Here is a 17970-nt window from a genome sequence, read left to right as displayed (position 1 = left end):
CTAGGAAGAAAGGTTGCACACAACCTACGTGAATTTCTTTAACGTCTCTATTAATATACCATTGCACCACGTTTCTAAGTTTAGACAGTATGCTACAAAGCACCAGGCTTATAACCGGAAGTCTCAGGTAGCAATAACTCAGCCTCGCGCAGGCCATAAGAGTCTCGTAGTCTGAGCGAAAGAAAGGATAAGTTAGCATTAACTCATATTCACTCTAACCGCTTAAACAACGATTTAATAGCGAGCAAAAATATATTACGAAGAATGAATGTTAATACCATTATCGAAGAGTTGGGTCCCTTTTGACCCCTACACTAATTTATAAATAATGTTGAATATTTTTCAAGTATTGCAATTCCTTTTCTAGGTACTACGATATGTTCAGAAATCGTAAAATTAATTTTTACAATTGTATGTATTTCGATATACCCAAGCGTTGGTGCAATATTCTGTCAATAACAGTGTCTCTGATCCTTTCACATGCTTACATATTTAAAAATAAATTCATCAGAAATTGACTATTTATTTTCTTCGAATTCACAGAGTATGGGATGAAGAATTTAATCATGTTCTCCTTGTTACTGCATTTAAAATTTAGAAGAGTGTTTAATTTACAATCCGAGCATGGACAAAGAGGCCCATAATGGACAAAGGATCGACACAATAGTATTGCTGATAAAAGGGTTGAAATAGGAGAATTAGAAAATGCTTTGAAGAAGAATGCTGTTCCCTATTAGGAGAGCCTACCAAGACCCTAGTCAAGATCGTGTTTCTCATAGAAAACCAAGCTTCGAGAGCAGGACAAGGGGCAGAGTCAGCATGGCTAGAAACCATCTAGCTGGAGAATCGAGACACGGTCGATATCTCGTTGCCTGTCAAGGTGAAGCGGTTTGATATCTGGTGGAAGGACTCACCGAAAACTGGAGCAAGGATGGATGACCCAGTGACCTGCAGCCTTTTGCCTGATCCGTTCCTTCATCAGAGCCTTCTTGCTGCCGAACAGCTTCATAGCCAGCTTGTTGTCCGTAGGCTGGAACAGGGCCTGAAGCTGGTTCTTCAAGAAGCTCTGCTTCACTTCCTGGCCCGGAAGACCCGGGCCCGGCTCCTCCTTCGGCGTCCCGTAGAGGGACACATCGTCCACTCCGAAGTGGACCTTCCCGCTGCCCTTGTAATTCATCTCGTTGCCTGAAAAATGACCAAGATAGGAATCTGTGTGAGTAACGTTGTTCTCTTAACGCTGGAAGAATGCTAGAGTTTTCTTTGTAAGTGGGCATTTACGAATGGAAGTTTTCGTTAATGGTACCTCCGGAGACGATGGGGTGACGTGATAGGAGAGAAATAAAGGATTCTTGGGAATTTTGAATTTTTTTATAGGGTAGAAGGGTGCCGTTAGTGTTGTGTCAAGAGTAGTGGTGTGTCAATGGGAATTGGAAATATTTTATATGGAAATTTCTGTAAATGGTACCTCTAGAGACCATGAGGTATCGTTATAGGAGAGAAATAAAGAATATTTGGGAATTTTTAATTTTCATAAAGGGGAGAAGGGTGTCCTCAGTGCTGTGTCAGGAGTAGTGGTGTGTCAATGGGAATTGGAAAATTTTTACATGGAAATTTTTGTAAATGGCACCTTTAGAGACTGAGGTGTCGCGTGATAGAAGAGAAATAAAGGATTCTTGGAAATTTTTAATTTTTCTATACGGTAGAAGAGTGTCACCAGTGTTGTATCAATGGAATTCGAAATATTTTATATGGAAATTTCTGTACATGGTACCTCTAGAGACCATGAGGTATCGTTATAGGAGAGAAATAAAGAATATTTGGGAATTTTTAATTTTCATAAAGGGGAGAAGGGTGTCCTCAGTGCTGTGTCAGGAGTAGTGGTGTGTCAATGGGAATTGGAAAATTTTTACATGGAAATTTTTGTAAATGGCACCTTTAGAGACTGAGGTGTCGCGTGATAGAAGAGAAATAAAGGATTCTTGGGAATTTTTAATTCTTTTATAGGGTAGAACAGTGTCCCCAGTGCTGTGTCAAGAGTAGTGGTGTGTCAATGGGAATTGGAAAATTTTTACATTAAAAATTCTGTAAATGGTACCTCTAGAGACCATGAGATGGCATTATAGGAAAGAAATAAAGAGTATTTGAGAATTTTGAATTTTCTTCTAAGGTACAAGAGTGTCCTCAGTGCTGTGTCAAAAGTAGTGGTGTGTCAATGGGAATGGGAAATTTTTTACATTGAAATTTCTGTAAAGGGTATTTTTGTAAATGTTACCTTCAGAGGTTACAAGATAAAGTTGTGAAAAGGAAATGGAGGATTTATGGGAATTTTAATTTCTTTTATACAAGGGAATTCGATATATATAACATTAAAGGTTGTGTTCGTAACATCGACATAGGAAGTTTGTAACATTCATGGAAAATTTTAATTTTCCCATATGAAAGGAGATTATAACCAATAAATGGATAAATGCTTAGAAATAAATGTTTGTAAAATTGGCACGAGGTAAAATTGCATAGACGAAACGACGGATTCCTAAGATGTTTAGAATTTTGTTATACAGGGATAAAAAGCGTCATAGTAATGACGTTATCTTGCGAACAGGAGTTTTCAATTTCTCTCGCAGGTAGAAGTTTTCGAGGAAAGATTTATGGAAATGGTGTCTTCGAAGGGTTTAAACTGAAGTTATGGGAAGGTAGTGAAAGATTTATGGGAACTATTAATTTCGTTACAGAAGCAAGATGTATGTAACTTTAATGGAACTATGTTGTACATGGAAGTTTAGGATCCTATCGATGATACGTAATCCCCGGAGGGAAATTTCTGAAAGCAGTGTTTACGGAAAAATATCAGTATAATGCACTATCATTTAATGTAAAATATTAAAATAACCTTTCTAACACACACATAACACGATATACGTAATATTAATAAATATTAACCTAAAACATTAATAAATTTCTTACGCAATAATAGAAAATTTTTAATTTTTGTTTAACATTATTTGAAAATTCATTTTCTCAAATTCTCTGAAGATTTATTTTTCAGGAATTTTCTGAGGGTTCACTTTTTGGAATTTTCTGAAGATCCATTTCATAAATAGATGTTATACACAGTACTGTGTATGCGACCGGAATTCTGCCCACTTTAGCGTCCATTGCTATCCCCACCAATTCTTGGAACCGAGTTCAGGGAGTGCCTTCGATATTAATTCGTCATTGATGTGTATATACGCGATATATCGCATGAAATACCGATATCTCACTCACACTCCTTCTTTCTCCATCCATCAGTCGAATTCTCCGAAGTCACCCACACAGACGAGTATCCAGATATGTCGCCAAAATGGACACCGCTGCACTAATTTTAGAAGCTTCAATTTACTCTCCAATTTCAAATAATAACAAAAATTCCAATTTAATTACAAATTAAAATTTTCCTCCAAAATATCTGAAACGTTTATTCAACGATAAGTAAAAATATTTTCCTAATGCACAATTTTTCATACTTAAACTATAGAAAATCATTTAGAATAAAATTCGAGCCAATTATTTCCATCTATACCGGGAAAAATTAATTTAAAAAGTGAATCTTATCCAAAAAATTCTTGGATATAAAAATATTTTCCCGATGAACAATTTTTCGTACTTAAACCATAGAAAATAATTTAGAATAAAATTCGAGCCAATTATTTCCATCTATACCGGGAAAAATTAATTTAAAAAGTGAATCTTATCCAAAAAATTCTTGGATATAAAAATATTTTCCCGATGAACAATTTTTCATACTTAAACCGTAGAAAATCATTTGGAATAAAATTCGAGCCAATTATTTCCACATATACAGAGAAAAATTAATTTAAAAAATGAATTTCATCCAAAAAATTCTCGGATTGAAGTCCAAGCAAGTACACCTTTAACCCACCCGTTATAAACTCCAATTGCTCAACACCTTATCAGCTTCCCGTCCACATCCACCTAATTCAATCACCCAAACATTATCTCTGCATCAACCCACTAAGCTTCAAATACGATCAATTACACCTGTAATTATACCGGTTAACCTGCACCCCCGATAGCCCGATTTCTCACGCGAAGTAAATAAAATCCCATAAATCGAGGGTTTTTCGATCCAGCAGAGAGATATGATCGGTAACCGGCATTCCACGTTGCACAGGTCAGATAAACAACGTTCAAGTCCAGTTACTGGGGAAAAAAAGGCAAGTCGAAAGCCACATGAAATCCCCTTCCAGACAGTCGGGTCGCACGCGAGCTCATTCCGATCTCCCATCGACTTCCTTCCAACCCAAACACACCATACGCACCATTGGCGGGAGCATGAAACGTAAAAAGCATCGAAGCACCGTTTCCACGGCCCGACTTAAATATACAGTTAACCGAGAGAATTCTCGCTCCTCTCTTCGTATTTGCAACGTCATGCGACGAAAAGATTGCAAATGAGAACGTTGCTAGCGGAAAATGTCGATGGAGAACTCTGATGGAGGACTCTGATGAAGGATTCTGATAGAGGACTCTCATTGAGCTTTTTGGCTTGCAGTTTCAACGAGAGTCGTTGGACAATTGTCTTTCAGTGCGAGTTAACAGTAAGCATACTACAGCTCAAAGGACCATTTTTAACACTAGAATTACCAATTTTTAATTAGAGACAACATATATTTTAGATAAATGAAAATAATAGAAGTGGTACGCGGAAGACGAATAATTATTATGGACAATTATAGCTGAAAGGACCATTTTTAACACTAGAATTACCAATTTTTAATAAGAGGCTACATATATTTAAGGTAAATGAAGATAATCGTAGTGGTACGAGGATGACGAATAATTGTAGACAATTATAGCTTAAAAGACCATTTTTAACACTAGAATTACCAATTTTTAATTAGAGGCTACATATATTTTAGATAAATGAAGATAATCGAAGTGGTACGAGGAAGACAAATAATTATTATAGACAATTATAGCTCAAAGGACCATTTTCACCACTAGAATTACCAATTTTTAATTAGAGGCTACATATATTTAAGGTAAATGAAGATAATCGAAGTGGTACGAGGAAGACAAATAATTATTATAGACAATTATAGCTTAAAAGACCATTTTTAACCTAGAATTACCAATTTTTAATTAGAGGCTACATATATTTAAGGTAAATGAAGATAATCGAAGTGGTACGAGGAAGACAAATAATTATTATAGACAATTATAGCTTAAAAGACCATTTTTAACCTAGAATTACCAATTTTTAATTAGAGGCTACATATATTTAAGGTAAATGAAGATAATCGAAGTGGTACGAGGAAGACAAATAATTATTATAGACAATTATAGCTTAAAAGACCATTTTTAACCTAGAATTACCAATTTTTAATTAGAGGCTACATATATTTAAGGTAAATGAAGATAATCGAAGTGGTACGAGGAAGACAAATAATTATTATAGACAATTATAGCTTAAAAGACCATTTTTAACCTAGAATTACCAATTTTTAATTAGAGGCTACATATATTTAAGGTAAATGAAGATAATCGAAGTGGTACGAGGAAGACAAATAATTATTATAGACAATTATAGCTTAAAAGACCATTTTTAACCTAGAATTACCAATTTTTAATTAGAGGCTACATATATTTAAGGTAAATGAAGATAATCGAAGTGGTACGAGGAAGACAAATAATTATTATAGACAATTATAGCTTAAAAGACCATTTTTAACCTAGAATTACCAATTTTTAATTAGAGGCTACATATATTTTAGATAAATGAAGATAATCGAAGTGGTACGTGGAAGACAAATAATTATTGTGGACAATTATAGCTCAAAGGACCATTTTTAACACTAGAATTACCAATTTTTAATTAGAGGCTACATATATTTTAGATAAATGAAGATAATCGAAGTGGTACGCGGAAGACGAATAATTATTATGGGCAATTATAGCTCAAAGGACCATTTTTAACACTAGAATTATTAATTTCTCTTGAGAGGCTACACATATTTTAGGTAAATTAAAATATTCGCAGCGGCGCGAGGAAGACGAATAATTATAGACAATTATGTTTCGATCTGAACGAAGGTAGGCATAAATTTTATCAAAAGGAGTTATGTTCTCACAGAAATTGTAAAAATAAAATGTCTGAAATTAGTCATTTTAACCCCTTTGATAGTTCTAGTGTCAAAATTTCAATTTAAAATTCTACGCTCGATATTGTCTACGTCTTTGTCACTCGACTGCATGATTTTTCTTTCAATATACACGTAATTAGTTATATTTCGTTGATATTCCAATCTTTTTTTAAGATTATCCTTTTCTTTTTGCATCGTGGGAGGTTCAGTGCTAACGTTACCAGAAAAATTGTCGAGTATGCAAACCATGGTGGAAAGTTGACACTTGATTACTTGCGAATCACAGGGGAAACTGAAGTTTCTAGTTCTTGGTGATGTGACAGAAAGTCACGAGCAAAAGTGTTTGGTAAATTCTTTGTGACTTGAAATTTACTAGTCAAAATTTTACAGAGAAGATTCTGTAACTTAGATTCTATGTAATATCAATATTATAAATTAATATTCCATTCCAAATTTTGCAGACTAATTTCCAAACTAGGATTTGCGACTTTAGAATTAAATCAAAGATTTTCCACTTCCCAAAGTGGAAAATTCCCACAGTGGAAAATCCCACAACGAAGAGTCTCCATAGAAATAATTTGTAATTTTATAACTTAACTACTAAAATTCAAAAAATTATTTGTGCAACAAGGAAGTACAATCTATTACCTCCACCTTCCCAATTTGCGAATATCATTAGCAAAATTTATAAGAAGATCCAAATTGATCACTTTGTAATAAAGAATGATCGTTCCAATGGGATACAAACTTGAGAATTATTCTCAAAGAACAAAATTCGTCACTGTCAAGAATAACTTTTTAACATGTCATAAAACTAGGTATCGCATACTAAATGTAACTGACAAAGTAGAAGAAGGTGCAACAGTGTCGAGAAAAAAGGATCATCAAGACCATATTCGTTACGGAGAGAACCGTTAGAGGGCCGCAGATTAATTATCACGAACTGGAACACATCGCTGGGCCATTTATCAGAATTCTAGAAAAATTGTATAATTAATGAAACATGGTTCGGTATCGCGAAAAGGATAACGCGAAGGAATATTCAGAAAGACATCTTCAAGGCGGAATTCCAGTTTTAATATAGAACATCTGAAAAGAAGTTGCTCGAGAGTAAGGAACTAATTGGCCACGAGATGGGGATTCATCGAGCGACTATCTTGTACAGGCAGCAGATACACTTGTAAAAAGTTTTATGGTTTCTGAAACGAGCCATGACGCGGTATCAATCTCCCCAGATGGCTCTTCAACGTTATGCTAATCGTGAGAGATAACACTCGTCATAGCACTCAACACACACGACTAGTAATTACCAAAACATCTCGGTCTGTTATTCCACTGTTTAATGACAGCCGTTAGAGAACAACGAGCCAATTAGAGGTTATCAACGAATTACCCGACATCAGGAGGCACTATTACCAAAGTTACGAATTTTGGATAGGTGCAGATAAAAAGAGAACATCGTAGAAAGAGAACAACGTTGGCATAATCCCTAGAAGATCTCTAGAAACCACAGGAACTCTAAAGAACCAACAGAAATCTTCACAAATAATACAGTCTCTACCTGCCCAACAAAAACTCAAGAATCCCATCTGCCTTGAGGCAAAACGACGCAATACAAGCCTCTCGCCGAACAAGCACTCTCATTATCACTTCGCGACACCAAAATTCTGTGAAAAATTGTCTAAAAGATTCCCGGAAAGTCAACAGAGGCCACCAAACACTATGACAGATTCTCCCCTGCTATTTCGATATCAATTACCAACAGAATCCTTCAAGTGACGCAGATCCTCTCTGTACCACGTCAGCAAAGTGCCGAAAAACCAGTCAAACCGAGGAATATCATCACCTTGCTACGCCATCGCAAGAACTGCCACGGAGAAGCAGGCTAACTCGTCTGCCAGGTCCTGCTCCTCTAGTCCCAAGCCACCGTATCATCCGTCCGTCTATCTGCAGAATCTCGTCGGAATTCTCACGGTTAAGAAGAGGACTCACCGAATTTGCTGGTTGCACGCGCGTACGACAACTCGGGCCAGCTGGATACGAGGCCCTTGTTGGTCCCGTGTGCCGCTTGTCTTTGTCTCCTCAAGAGCGGCCTCCTCTGCTCGTCGAGCTGGCTGGCGCGCGCCAGTTGCTCGGCCATCGCCCGAAAGCAAGCCTGAGGATCGCGAGAACGGTCTGCCCCGTTTACCGTGTAACTGGTCCCTGGTGCAGAGGTTGACTAATGACGAGCGGAACACGAGGAAAAAGAAGCCACGCGGCCGGCGAAAGCCAGCCTTGCCAGCCAGGCCAACCCACCGGAGCCAGGCCGTGCACACACGGGAACGGAACCGTGGCGAACAGAGGGGACGAGAGCAGCCAGAGGTGCGGACAGAGACAGAAACCGCCGGGACTGACCGGTTTTATTGTCGAACCCGACGAACACGCGTTCGATTCTTTTTACACGGCATAGCCAACGCACGCATGCAAATCCCCGCGCGACAATCTCCCGTCAACCTTGACACTGCAGGAAAGTCTGGACGTCCCGAGGCTCTCCCCAACCGATCTCGAATTATCATTTTGTGTCGCGAGATAGTTAACTTTCTGGGAAAATCCAGAAGCAAGGAGTTTTGACACCGTGTTGCCTCGACAGACCGTCAGAGGGGTTCATAGGGACTTCAAAAACCAGGATTTTTGACACCGTGTTGCCTTCAAAGATTGCCAAAGGGTCCACGGAGTCTTTGGAAATCAAAATTTTTGACACCGTGTTGCATTGAGAGATTGCCAAGGGTCCACAGTATCTTCAGAAACCAACATTTTTGACACCGTGTTGCCTTGAGAGATTGCCAAAGGGTCCACAGGAACTACAGAAACCAAAATTTTTGACACCATGTTGCCTTGATTGCCAAAGGATTTACAGAGTCTTCAGTAACAAAAATTTTTGACACCGTGTTGCCTTGATTGCCAAAGGATTTACAGAGTCTTCAGTAACCAAAATTTTTAACACCGTGTTGCCTTGAGAGATAGTCAGAGGGTCACAGGGTCCTCGGAAACAAAAATTTTTGACACCATGTTGCCTTGAGAGATTGCCAAAGGGGCCACAGGGACTACAGAAACCAAAATTTTTGACACCGTGTTGCCTTGAGAGATAGTCAGAGGGTCACAGGGTCCTCGGAAACAAAAATTTTTGACACCGTGTTGCCTTGAGAGATTGCCAAAGGGGCCACAGGGACTACAGAAACCAAAATTTTTGACACAGTGTTGCCTTGAAAGATTGCCAAAGGATCCACAGAGCCTTCAGTAACCAAAATTTTTGACACCGTGTTGCCTTGAGAGATAGAGGGTCACAGGGTCCTGAGAAACCAAAATTTTTGACACCGTGTTGCCTTGAGAGATAGCCAGAGGGTCACAGTGACTTCAGAAACCAAAATTTTTGACACCGTGTTGCCTTGAAAGATTGCCAGAGTGTCCACAGAGTCTTCAGAGGCTAGGATTTTTGACACCGTGTTGCCTTGAGAAATTGTCAGAGGGTCCACAGAGTTTTGAGAGGCCAGGATTTTTGACACCGTGTTGCCCCGAGAGACCGCCAGAGGGTTCCCCTAGGGTCTTCAGAAATTAGACACGCCAGGGGTGTGACTATGGGGATCCCAGGGGTGTCTCGGGCAGCCTTCGCGGGTGTTTCGGCTGGTTTGACGAGGTTGGAAGATTCCTGCACGCGAGGCTACCGGGGGTGATCGAACTTGCCGGTCCGAGAGGAGCCTGAAGATGATCGAAGTTCTCTGAACGCGTGTTTCATTGTTCGTGCGATCGCGGAGTCTGATCTACAGTGGTATGACGTTGTTTTACTGTCTTCGGGCGATTTATGGTGTCTGGTTCTTCTCTTCTTTTTATCGTGCCTCCTGGCTTCGTGGCTAGGAGCCGATTCTTGGAATTGGAAGAGAGGTTAGGATGCTGGATGCTTGACGAGTGATTTCTCGGAGATTTTTGTGATTATTCGTGCTCACATGATGGGTGCTAATTTCTCCAGGTAATTTTCGAATTTGTTTATAGGTTTGTGCGATGATTTGAGAAGGATTTAAGAAGATGGTTGAATATCTGCTCATTTTCGAATTTGTTCCAGGATTTCAGGGATAAAAGATTTTTTAATTTGAGAAGAGCGAATGTTTTTGACACGGGTGCTTCCCATTTGAGATATACAGGGTGTTCATTTTGAATTGGATTCGGGGATTTCAGAACTGGAGAATGATCGGAGGTGTGAACAAAGAGATTACTATCGAAGTTGTTTGAAGTAGAGAGATATGGTTTGGTATGGTTTCTTAGAAAGTAGGAGTGAGGGAGATTTGAAGGTTAGGTAGAAAAACTTCTTTGTATAAAACGATTTATCTTGCTGTTCATAAAAGTTAATGGCTTGATCCTAGGGAAAATTAATTTCATTTTAGGTATCACGTCCTCGTTGAAATTTATTTTTGCTTTTCTTACTAGGAGACAGACTGTTAAAAGGAAGAATAAATATCGAATCGAACAATTACAGTGGCAGGATTGCACAGAGTAAAAGTGCTCGGAAGGCATATAAACCGGGACACTGACTCCGAAATGTAGAGAATCACAAAATGTGACATAATAATCAGCCAGATTAGGGCAACAACCTATTCTCCCACTCTGCGAACCTCGTGACAATATAAACGCCATAGAGAGAAAATGCGAGTCACACATTATAACGAGATTCCCAAAAATTAATGACGTTGTTCACAAATTTTATAAATTGAGCTTGCAAGAATTAAAAATTTTCCAAATCTCGAAATTTCTTCAAAATAACTCACTTATAAAATCTCGCGATCATTTGAAAACAGTTTTAAAAAATTTCTACTGAATTTAAAATTCCTATAGGTAAATAGAAAATTAGAGAATCAGAAATTCTTAGGGACGAATTAAAAATTCCCCAAACCTCGAAATTTCTTTCAAATAATTCACTTATAAAATTTCGCGATCAATTGAAGACCTTGTATGAAAATTTTAATCGATTTTAAATTTTCTGTACGCAATTACAAAATTAAAGAATCGGAAATTCTCAATCGACGAATTAAAAATTCCCCAAATTTCGAAATTTCTTTTAAATAACTCAATTACAAAATCTCTCGATGCACTGAAAACCTTGTTCGAAAATTTCCATCGATTTAAAATTTCCTACATGTAAATAGAAAATTAAATGATAAAAATTCTCATGGACGAATTAAAAATTCCCCAAATCTCGAGATTTTTTCCAAATAATCCACTGGCAAAATGTCCTGATCAATCGAAGACCTTCTTCGAAGCTTTCTGTCAATTAGAAATCGCCACGTGGAAATACGAGAAGCCTGGAAGTGCCGAGAGGAATTTCGAAAAATATTGTGCTAGGAAATTAGCTTGCAAGTGGAACGACTTTAACGCGACATTCGAGAGAGGCAGTGTTACCGTCACAAAATGTTCTTTTTCCGGTGTCTTTGTAGGACCGAGCTTTGCGACAGATAATTTGCCTGATAGACGAGGAGCGGGCAAATTATCTCATCCGAGAGGGAATCGACAGAGAGAAACCGCTTCTTACTACGCTCCAACGCCATTTTTGCTGCGTAACATTTAATTAACTCGAGCTTCGATAGTCTCTAATTACGAGACCGTGTGCGTTCATATTCGCGTCCTGTGTATAATGTGTGATAATGGGGCGATAGGTGAATAATTCATATTCCCTTCACTGTGACAGTCGAGTTACTCCCATAAAATACTACCATATAGGGGAAACTAGTGGAAGAAAACGTAGAACCTTATAGACGACTTATAGACGACCATTTTTGTCGTTCAAGGAAAATTGGACGATTGTTTCTATTTTGGATTTGTAGGACGAGATATACGAGAAGTTCTTTTGCCATTGGTTTTCAAAAGAATAATTGAGTAGTTGAGTATATATTGAGTTTTGGATGAAAAGGAATTTTGGGAAATGTAAGGAATACTGATCGTTTTGATGTAATTTAATTTGTCTCGGTATTATTCTTTAAGAATTTTCAAAAATTCAGAAATAGAAATAACTGTGAAGTTCGAAGGTAACAAAGTGCCAAAATTCTAAAATTTTAACATTCCAAAAGTATTTTACTGGTTTCCAAAGTCCTAAAATTTCGAAATTTCAATGCTCAACAGTAATGAAATTCTAAAATTCTCGGATTCTGAAATCCTGAAAATCCAAAGTTCTAAATTTCCAAAATATTAAAGCTTTAAAGTTTAAAATTCCAAAATTCGAAAACAACAAATTTTCAAAGAATAAAATTCTAAAATTCCAAAATATCAAATTTTCAAAGCCTAAAATTCTAAAATTCCAAAATATCAAATTTTCAAAGCCTAAAATTCCCAAACTCTAAAATATCAAATTTTCAAAGCCTAAAATTCTAAAATTCCAAAACTCCGAAATATTAAATTTTCAAAGTCTAAAATTCTAAAACTCCAAAGTCTCGAAATTTCGCATTTCCAAATTTTTACTATTTAAAATTCCGACAATTTCAGAGCTTAAGACTTCAATAGTTTTAAAATCCAGAAATTTTAGAAATTTTGGAAATTCCATATTCAAAAATTCAAAACTGAGATCACCAAAAACCAAGCTTCGTGATTCCATTTAATTTATTTACGATTCCAACCATGACTACTTTAAATCCTCCTTCTCACCATATTAATTAAACATTTACCTAATCAATGGAAAATACATTCGACGTTTCCCTACTATAACTGCATTAATTATCCGCGTATCACATTACACGTACGTACGATTTTACTGAATTAAACATGCATCGGAACAAAGAGCGAGTTAATACATTTTAATCCCGTTTAATTTCGTTCGTACCGTATTTGTTAAGATAGTCCGTTCATTGTAACGAATGGGAAATGTTTTCCATCGACCCTCGGAAAACATACCTAATACCTTTCATACTGCCTCGTACAACGAAGCATTTTCCTCCATCGCGAAATCCATCCAATTTAGATTCCAGAATTACATTAATCTTCTTTTTCTTTTTTAATGGAAATACATCACGACTGAACGCAGATTGGAAAATCATCGCGACTTAATGACACTTCACCGAGGTCTCGAAAAATATTCGCCGATGAATCTACAATGGCGAAAACCGGTAATGTTAATCGACTCTTATGAAAGAAATAATAACCGCATTATGGCAAACAGGCTACGTGTGACTCGATATTTTTATCCGACGATTTCTTTTTATGCGCCTCGAGTTTTGCTTACCCGATCAATCGATTATCATACTGTCACTTGTTACGACTAGGCATAAATACCAGGAGCAGACGTGCCAAGCTTTTCGATGCAAATCAATTTTACCTAACTACGTGCTATTATATTGTTTATTATCTAATTTCCAATTTTAATTTTCAATCAACCTACATTCAAAAATTTCTTTGTTATTTAATTGCCAAAATATTCTGGAATTTTTTAATATTTAAAATTATTAATCATTTTCCCAATTATTAATTATTAAAATATTATTGAAATTATTAATTCATTTCTAACCAATAAATAAATTATTCATTATTTTCCCAATTATTAATTATTACAAAATTATTGAAATTATTAATTAATTTCTAACCAATAAATAAATTATTAATTAATAATATTAATAATTACCAAAATATTGTGGAATCTTTTCATATTTAAAATTATTAATTATTTCCCCAATTATTAATTAAATTCTAACCAATAAATAAATGATTAATAAATTATTAACCAATTAAAAAATTTCTATGATTAATCCAAGAGTATTCTCTCCATTTCCAATTAATCTAAATTTAAAATTCGTTCGTTCTCCAACTAAATTAAAATATTTTTCATACCACTAAAATTTCGTTTCCCAATCGCACCCAGAATATTCCAAAATTAATTCAAATTTCCAATACCCCCGTATTTCCAATATCATCTTTACCTAGAATTTCTAATTTTCCTACGCCTCTGCACCCAAGAAAACAATTTTCCCTCTCCTCTCTCTACTCTTTATTCTCCTCAATACCGACAGCGCAATTTTCCATCCGCTTTTTCCCCTTTGCCCGAAGATACACAATTTTCCTCGAGCACGTTGCCCAGTTTCCCAGTTTTAAACGCGAAATTTCACGTATTACTACTCTGACACGAAGCATCGAATAAGCAATCGCACGCAACTCGGCCTCTGGAATTCTCCTCTTTTAGTCCGAAAACCACAAGGGAAGCCAGTCTGGTTGCGGCCGGAAACGAGGCTGCCGCAAACATCCCGACACTTTCGGCCTCGGCTCTCGGACCACGTGGTGGAAAAGAAGCGGAGGGGCATCGGCATAAAATAAACGGCAATTAACTTTCAAATTGGAGAGGAAGATCGGTTACCCTGGGAAATTAAAGGAACCGGTGGAGAGAGTTGGCAGTCGTGACTATACGCTGGAGAGAAGCAGAAGTAGTTGAAAGATCGCGTTGAAAGAGGCGGAGGACGAAGATCAAAGGAAGAGGAGAAGAAGGCTTCGGGCTGATGGAACGAAAATAAATGAGAGGGACATGTAACAGATGCTCAGAAGAGATTCGTCTTTTTGAGAATGTGGAAATGCACGTGGCCATTAATCTTTTCGATGGATTTTTGAGTTCCTTCGTCTAAAACCCCTCTGAAGAATGATTAGGGTGGGTCTCCATGAGGCGATGAAGGCGAAATGTGAGACTGAGAAAAGGTAGAGAATGGGGAATATATGGTGGTGAAAGTGTGTGGTGAAACATTTGGAAAAATATGTAATTTAAATATCGTAGAAGAATTTTTAGAATTATTAAAAATTACTAAATACTAAAAATTATTAAATAGATGGGTACTTTAGGTATAGGTATAGGTATAGATACTTTTGATAAAATGTTCAATTTTAATTTATAATAGCAACGTACAACGTGTAACTATATATATACTGATTTATATAAATTATTTTAATTATTGTCATGATACTGTATTATATTTTTACTATATTTAAGCAGGATCCTCTGAAGAATTTTAGGTATAGAGATATAGGTATAGATATGGGTGCTTATGATAAAATGTTCAATTTTAATTTATAATAGCAACGTACAACGTGTAACTATATATATACTGATTTATATAAATTATTTTAATTATTGTCATGATACTGTATTATATTTTTACTATATTCAAGCAGGATTCTCTGAAGAATTTTCCTATCAAAATATCACACAAATTGCCTAGTTCCAAAATAATAGAAACTAGAATAAAATTTTACTAAAAATGTTATTAATAAAAATTCTTTACTTTGGAAATGGATATAAATATTTTCTGTTAACATCCTAATATTTCTATTTGCTTTTACAAAATTAATTACAGTTTCCAAAATTTTTCCTTACATCCCAACATCTTATCAGAGAATTAACGAAAACCTACGATACTTTCTGAAAATATCCAGCTGTCAAAATAGTCGAATTCTTGGAAAATATTATCCCATTAGCTTCGCCCGATGGAAAATAAATTTCTAAGGAACAGGTAAAACTCGAAGAGAAAAATGGACGAGGGAAAGAAGAAGTGGCACAGGTCGAATTAATTTTCTCGGGGGTAAATTTCGTTCCTTCTCGTTGGCGGTCGGTTGTCAGATGCTCGTAAACACGCCAGCTAAATGCGCGGTCGGCCCGATTGCTTTTCTATATTGCAACAACCGATAATGGGCTCGTTACGAGCATTTGTCGACGGACAAACGGCTTATTCAACGAGCATTCTTACGGCGCTGCGTATTTCCACGCGGACACGTGTGCCAATAACTTGGAATTCGCGGCTCCCGCTCGGGCTACCCCGACGGAAACAGAAGCCACCCCCATTATCATTCAATTACCTCTTCTTCGCTCCGAATTTTTATCACATGCGTGTTCGTGCGAGAAATTTTGGAAAATTGCGAATATTTATTAGAATTACGAATAAGGATACACGATGCGATCATTGCATGATATTATCCTCGTTTGTTGGAGAAATAGGGTTGTATAAAAATATACACCATAAATAGAGAACTTGTATACTGATTTCAAGAAGGTACTTCGTTTCGAATATCAAGAGAATTAATCGAATTTTCTGATTAAATTATCCCATTATTTATTTTTATTTTATTTTATTTTATTTTATTTTATTTTATTTTTCTTCTGTTTGGAGATGATGGTCTTTCGATTACTATCTTCATGAGATTTCATAATATAGTTTGATTTGTATTTTTGGTGAAATATATTAATTAAAAATACACTGTTATAGTGTCGAGAAAGATATAATTTTGGAAAATTAATTCTTCTCGAAATATTCATCTTTATTCCTTCAAATTTTGTACTAATTGTAATCAGAGGAGGCTTAAGCCAAGTTTCTATTGCTCGAATCATTATTTATAAATTAAAGTAGATATAAAAGCAGATATAAATACCTATAAATTATTATACAGATATACCACCTAAACCATCTTAATTATTAATGATCCTTTTAACTATATTTAACTTGAAAACAATTTATAAACCAATAATCGACTCTTGGAATGAATATTGAAAAATAAATATCGATACAATGGGATCCAATTTAACATCATTTTCCATCATCATCGATAAATTAAACGAAGAATGGAATTTTAAAATTGACGAAGAATGGAAATTTATAATTAACGAAGAATGGAAATTTAAAATTAACAAAGAATGTAAATTTGGAATTGACGAAGAATGTAAATTGAAAATTAACGAAGAATGGAAATTTGGAATTTACGAAGAATCACGAAGTTGGACTCTATTTTTCATTTTTCCACTTTACTTCAAAATGTTACCTCATCTTCTATCGCTTAATTGGAGCATCATAATTGGAACATCCTCTCGATTAATTCCTTTGACTTATCCGCAGTCATCACCTTGGACGTATAACGGAACATTGTTTCATAGGTGTGACAAAAAAAAGTTAAACTGTTTCGATGACGCGTCGGCAGATATGTAACAATTCGTCGCTGGATTCGTGTGCGTTTAATCCTATGTTGAATTAGACGAGCCTGATATGTCACTGGGGCAGCGTGGGTGTTCTATGTATAGGTGTAATTATCTTTAACTCTCGTTTATTCTTAATTTATTTTCTGAAGTTAAATTGGACCTTTAAACCTGTCTCTTTTCATCCTGACGTATTAAACTTTGCCACAATCGAGTCCGAACTTTTCAAATCGATGAGCACGAGGAAAAGGGAATTTTTCAGATATTCAAAAAGAATTGTTCAAACGACAATTTCGAACAAAAATTAACCACGAGATATTTGCAGATATTTAATTATTTTTCTATAAAATTACATTGACAAATTAATTTATTCGAGTCAGAAAATTATGTAAAACAAATTCGAAGAATTCTGGTATGATATCACTGTTCCTCGGATTATAGGTAATGCTTCTAGGTTTTCCACAAAACGTGTCAGAAATCTCGCGTGAAATACGAAGAGTATATGTCGCAAGCAGCGCAATTAAATTTCCGGTGGGGTAAGATTCAACTGTAACTGAACATCTGCGAACAAAGCGACAAGCGTACCTAATCTTCGTGCACCGTATCTCTTACGAAAATCTCGAATTTGGTCGGTCACGAAACGCACAACTATCTAACAATTCTTTTATATTTTCTACAAAATGATATATAAAGAAGAACAGAATACGACATAAATTCCGATATTTTTATACAACAAAGTGCGATTAATTTAAAAATATTTTTCCAAACGGAGTCATAGATCAGGAAGATCCGAACAGAGTAGGTACACAGACCTAGTCCTCCAAGGGGTAGAACCCCAAATGCCAATATTCGGACACAGATCTCGGTCCACGC

The 17970-nt window shown here is 36.2% G+C and overlaps 1 protein-coding gene across 1 annotated transcript in view; it reads right to left on the bottom strand.

Moving 5' to 3' along the window:
* The window catches only part of Ih (hyperpolarization activated cyclic nucleotide gated potassium channel Ih), a 284158-nt gene that overhangs the window by 116548 nt on the left and 149640 nt on the right, over nucleotides 1–17970 (bottom strand). The window contains 1 exon segment of the mRNA XM_017904822.1: nucleotides 915–1185. Within this exon segment, the coding sequence (XP_017760311.1) occupies nucleotides 915–1185 (271 nt within the window).

The sequence above is a fragment of the Eufriesea mexicana genome, unplaced genomic scaffold (genome assembly GCF_001483705.2).
Source record: "Eufriesea mexicana isolate 0111107269 unplaced genomic scaffold, ASM148370v2 scaffold3377, whole genome shotgun sequence".
In the NCBI taxonomy this organism is placed as follows: domain Eukaryota; kingdom Metazoa; phylum Arthropoda; class Insecta; order Hymenoptera; family Apidae; genus Eufriesea; species Eufriesea mexicana.
This window is presented reverse-complemented; position numbering and strand designations above follow the sequence as displayed.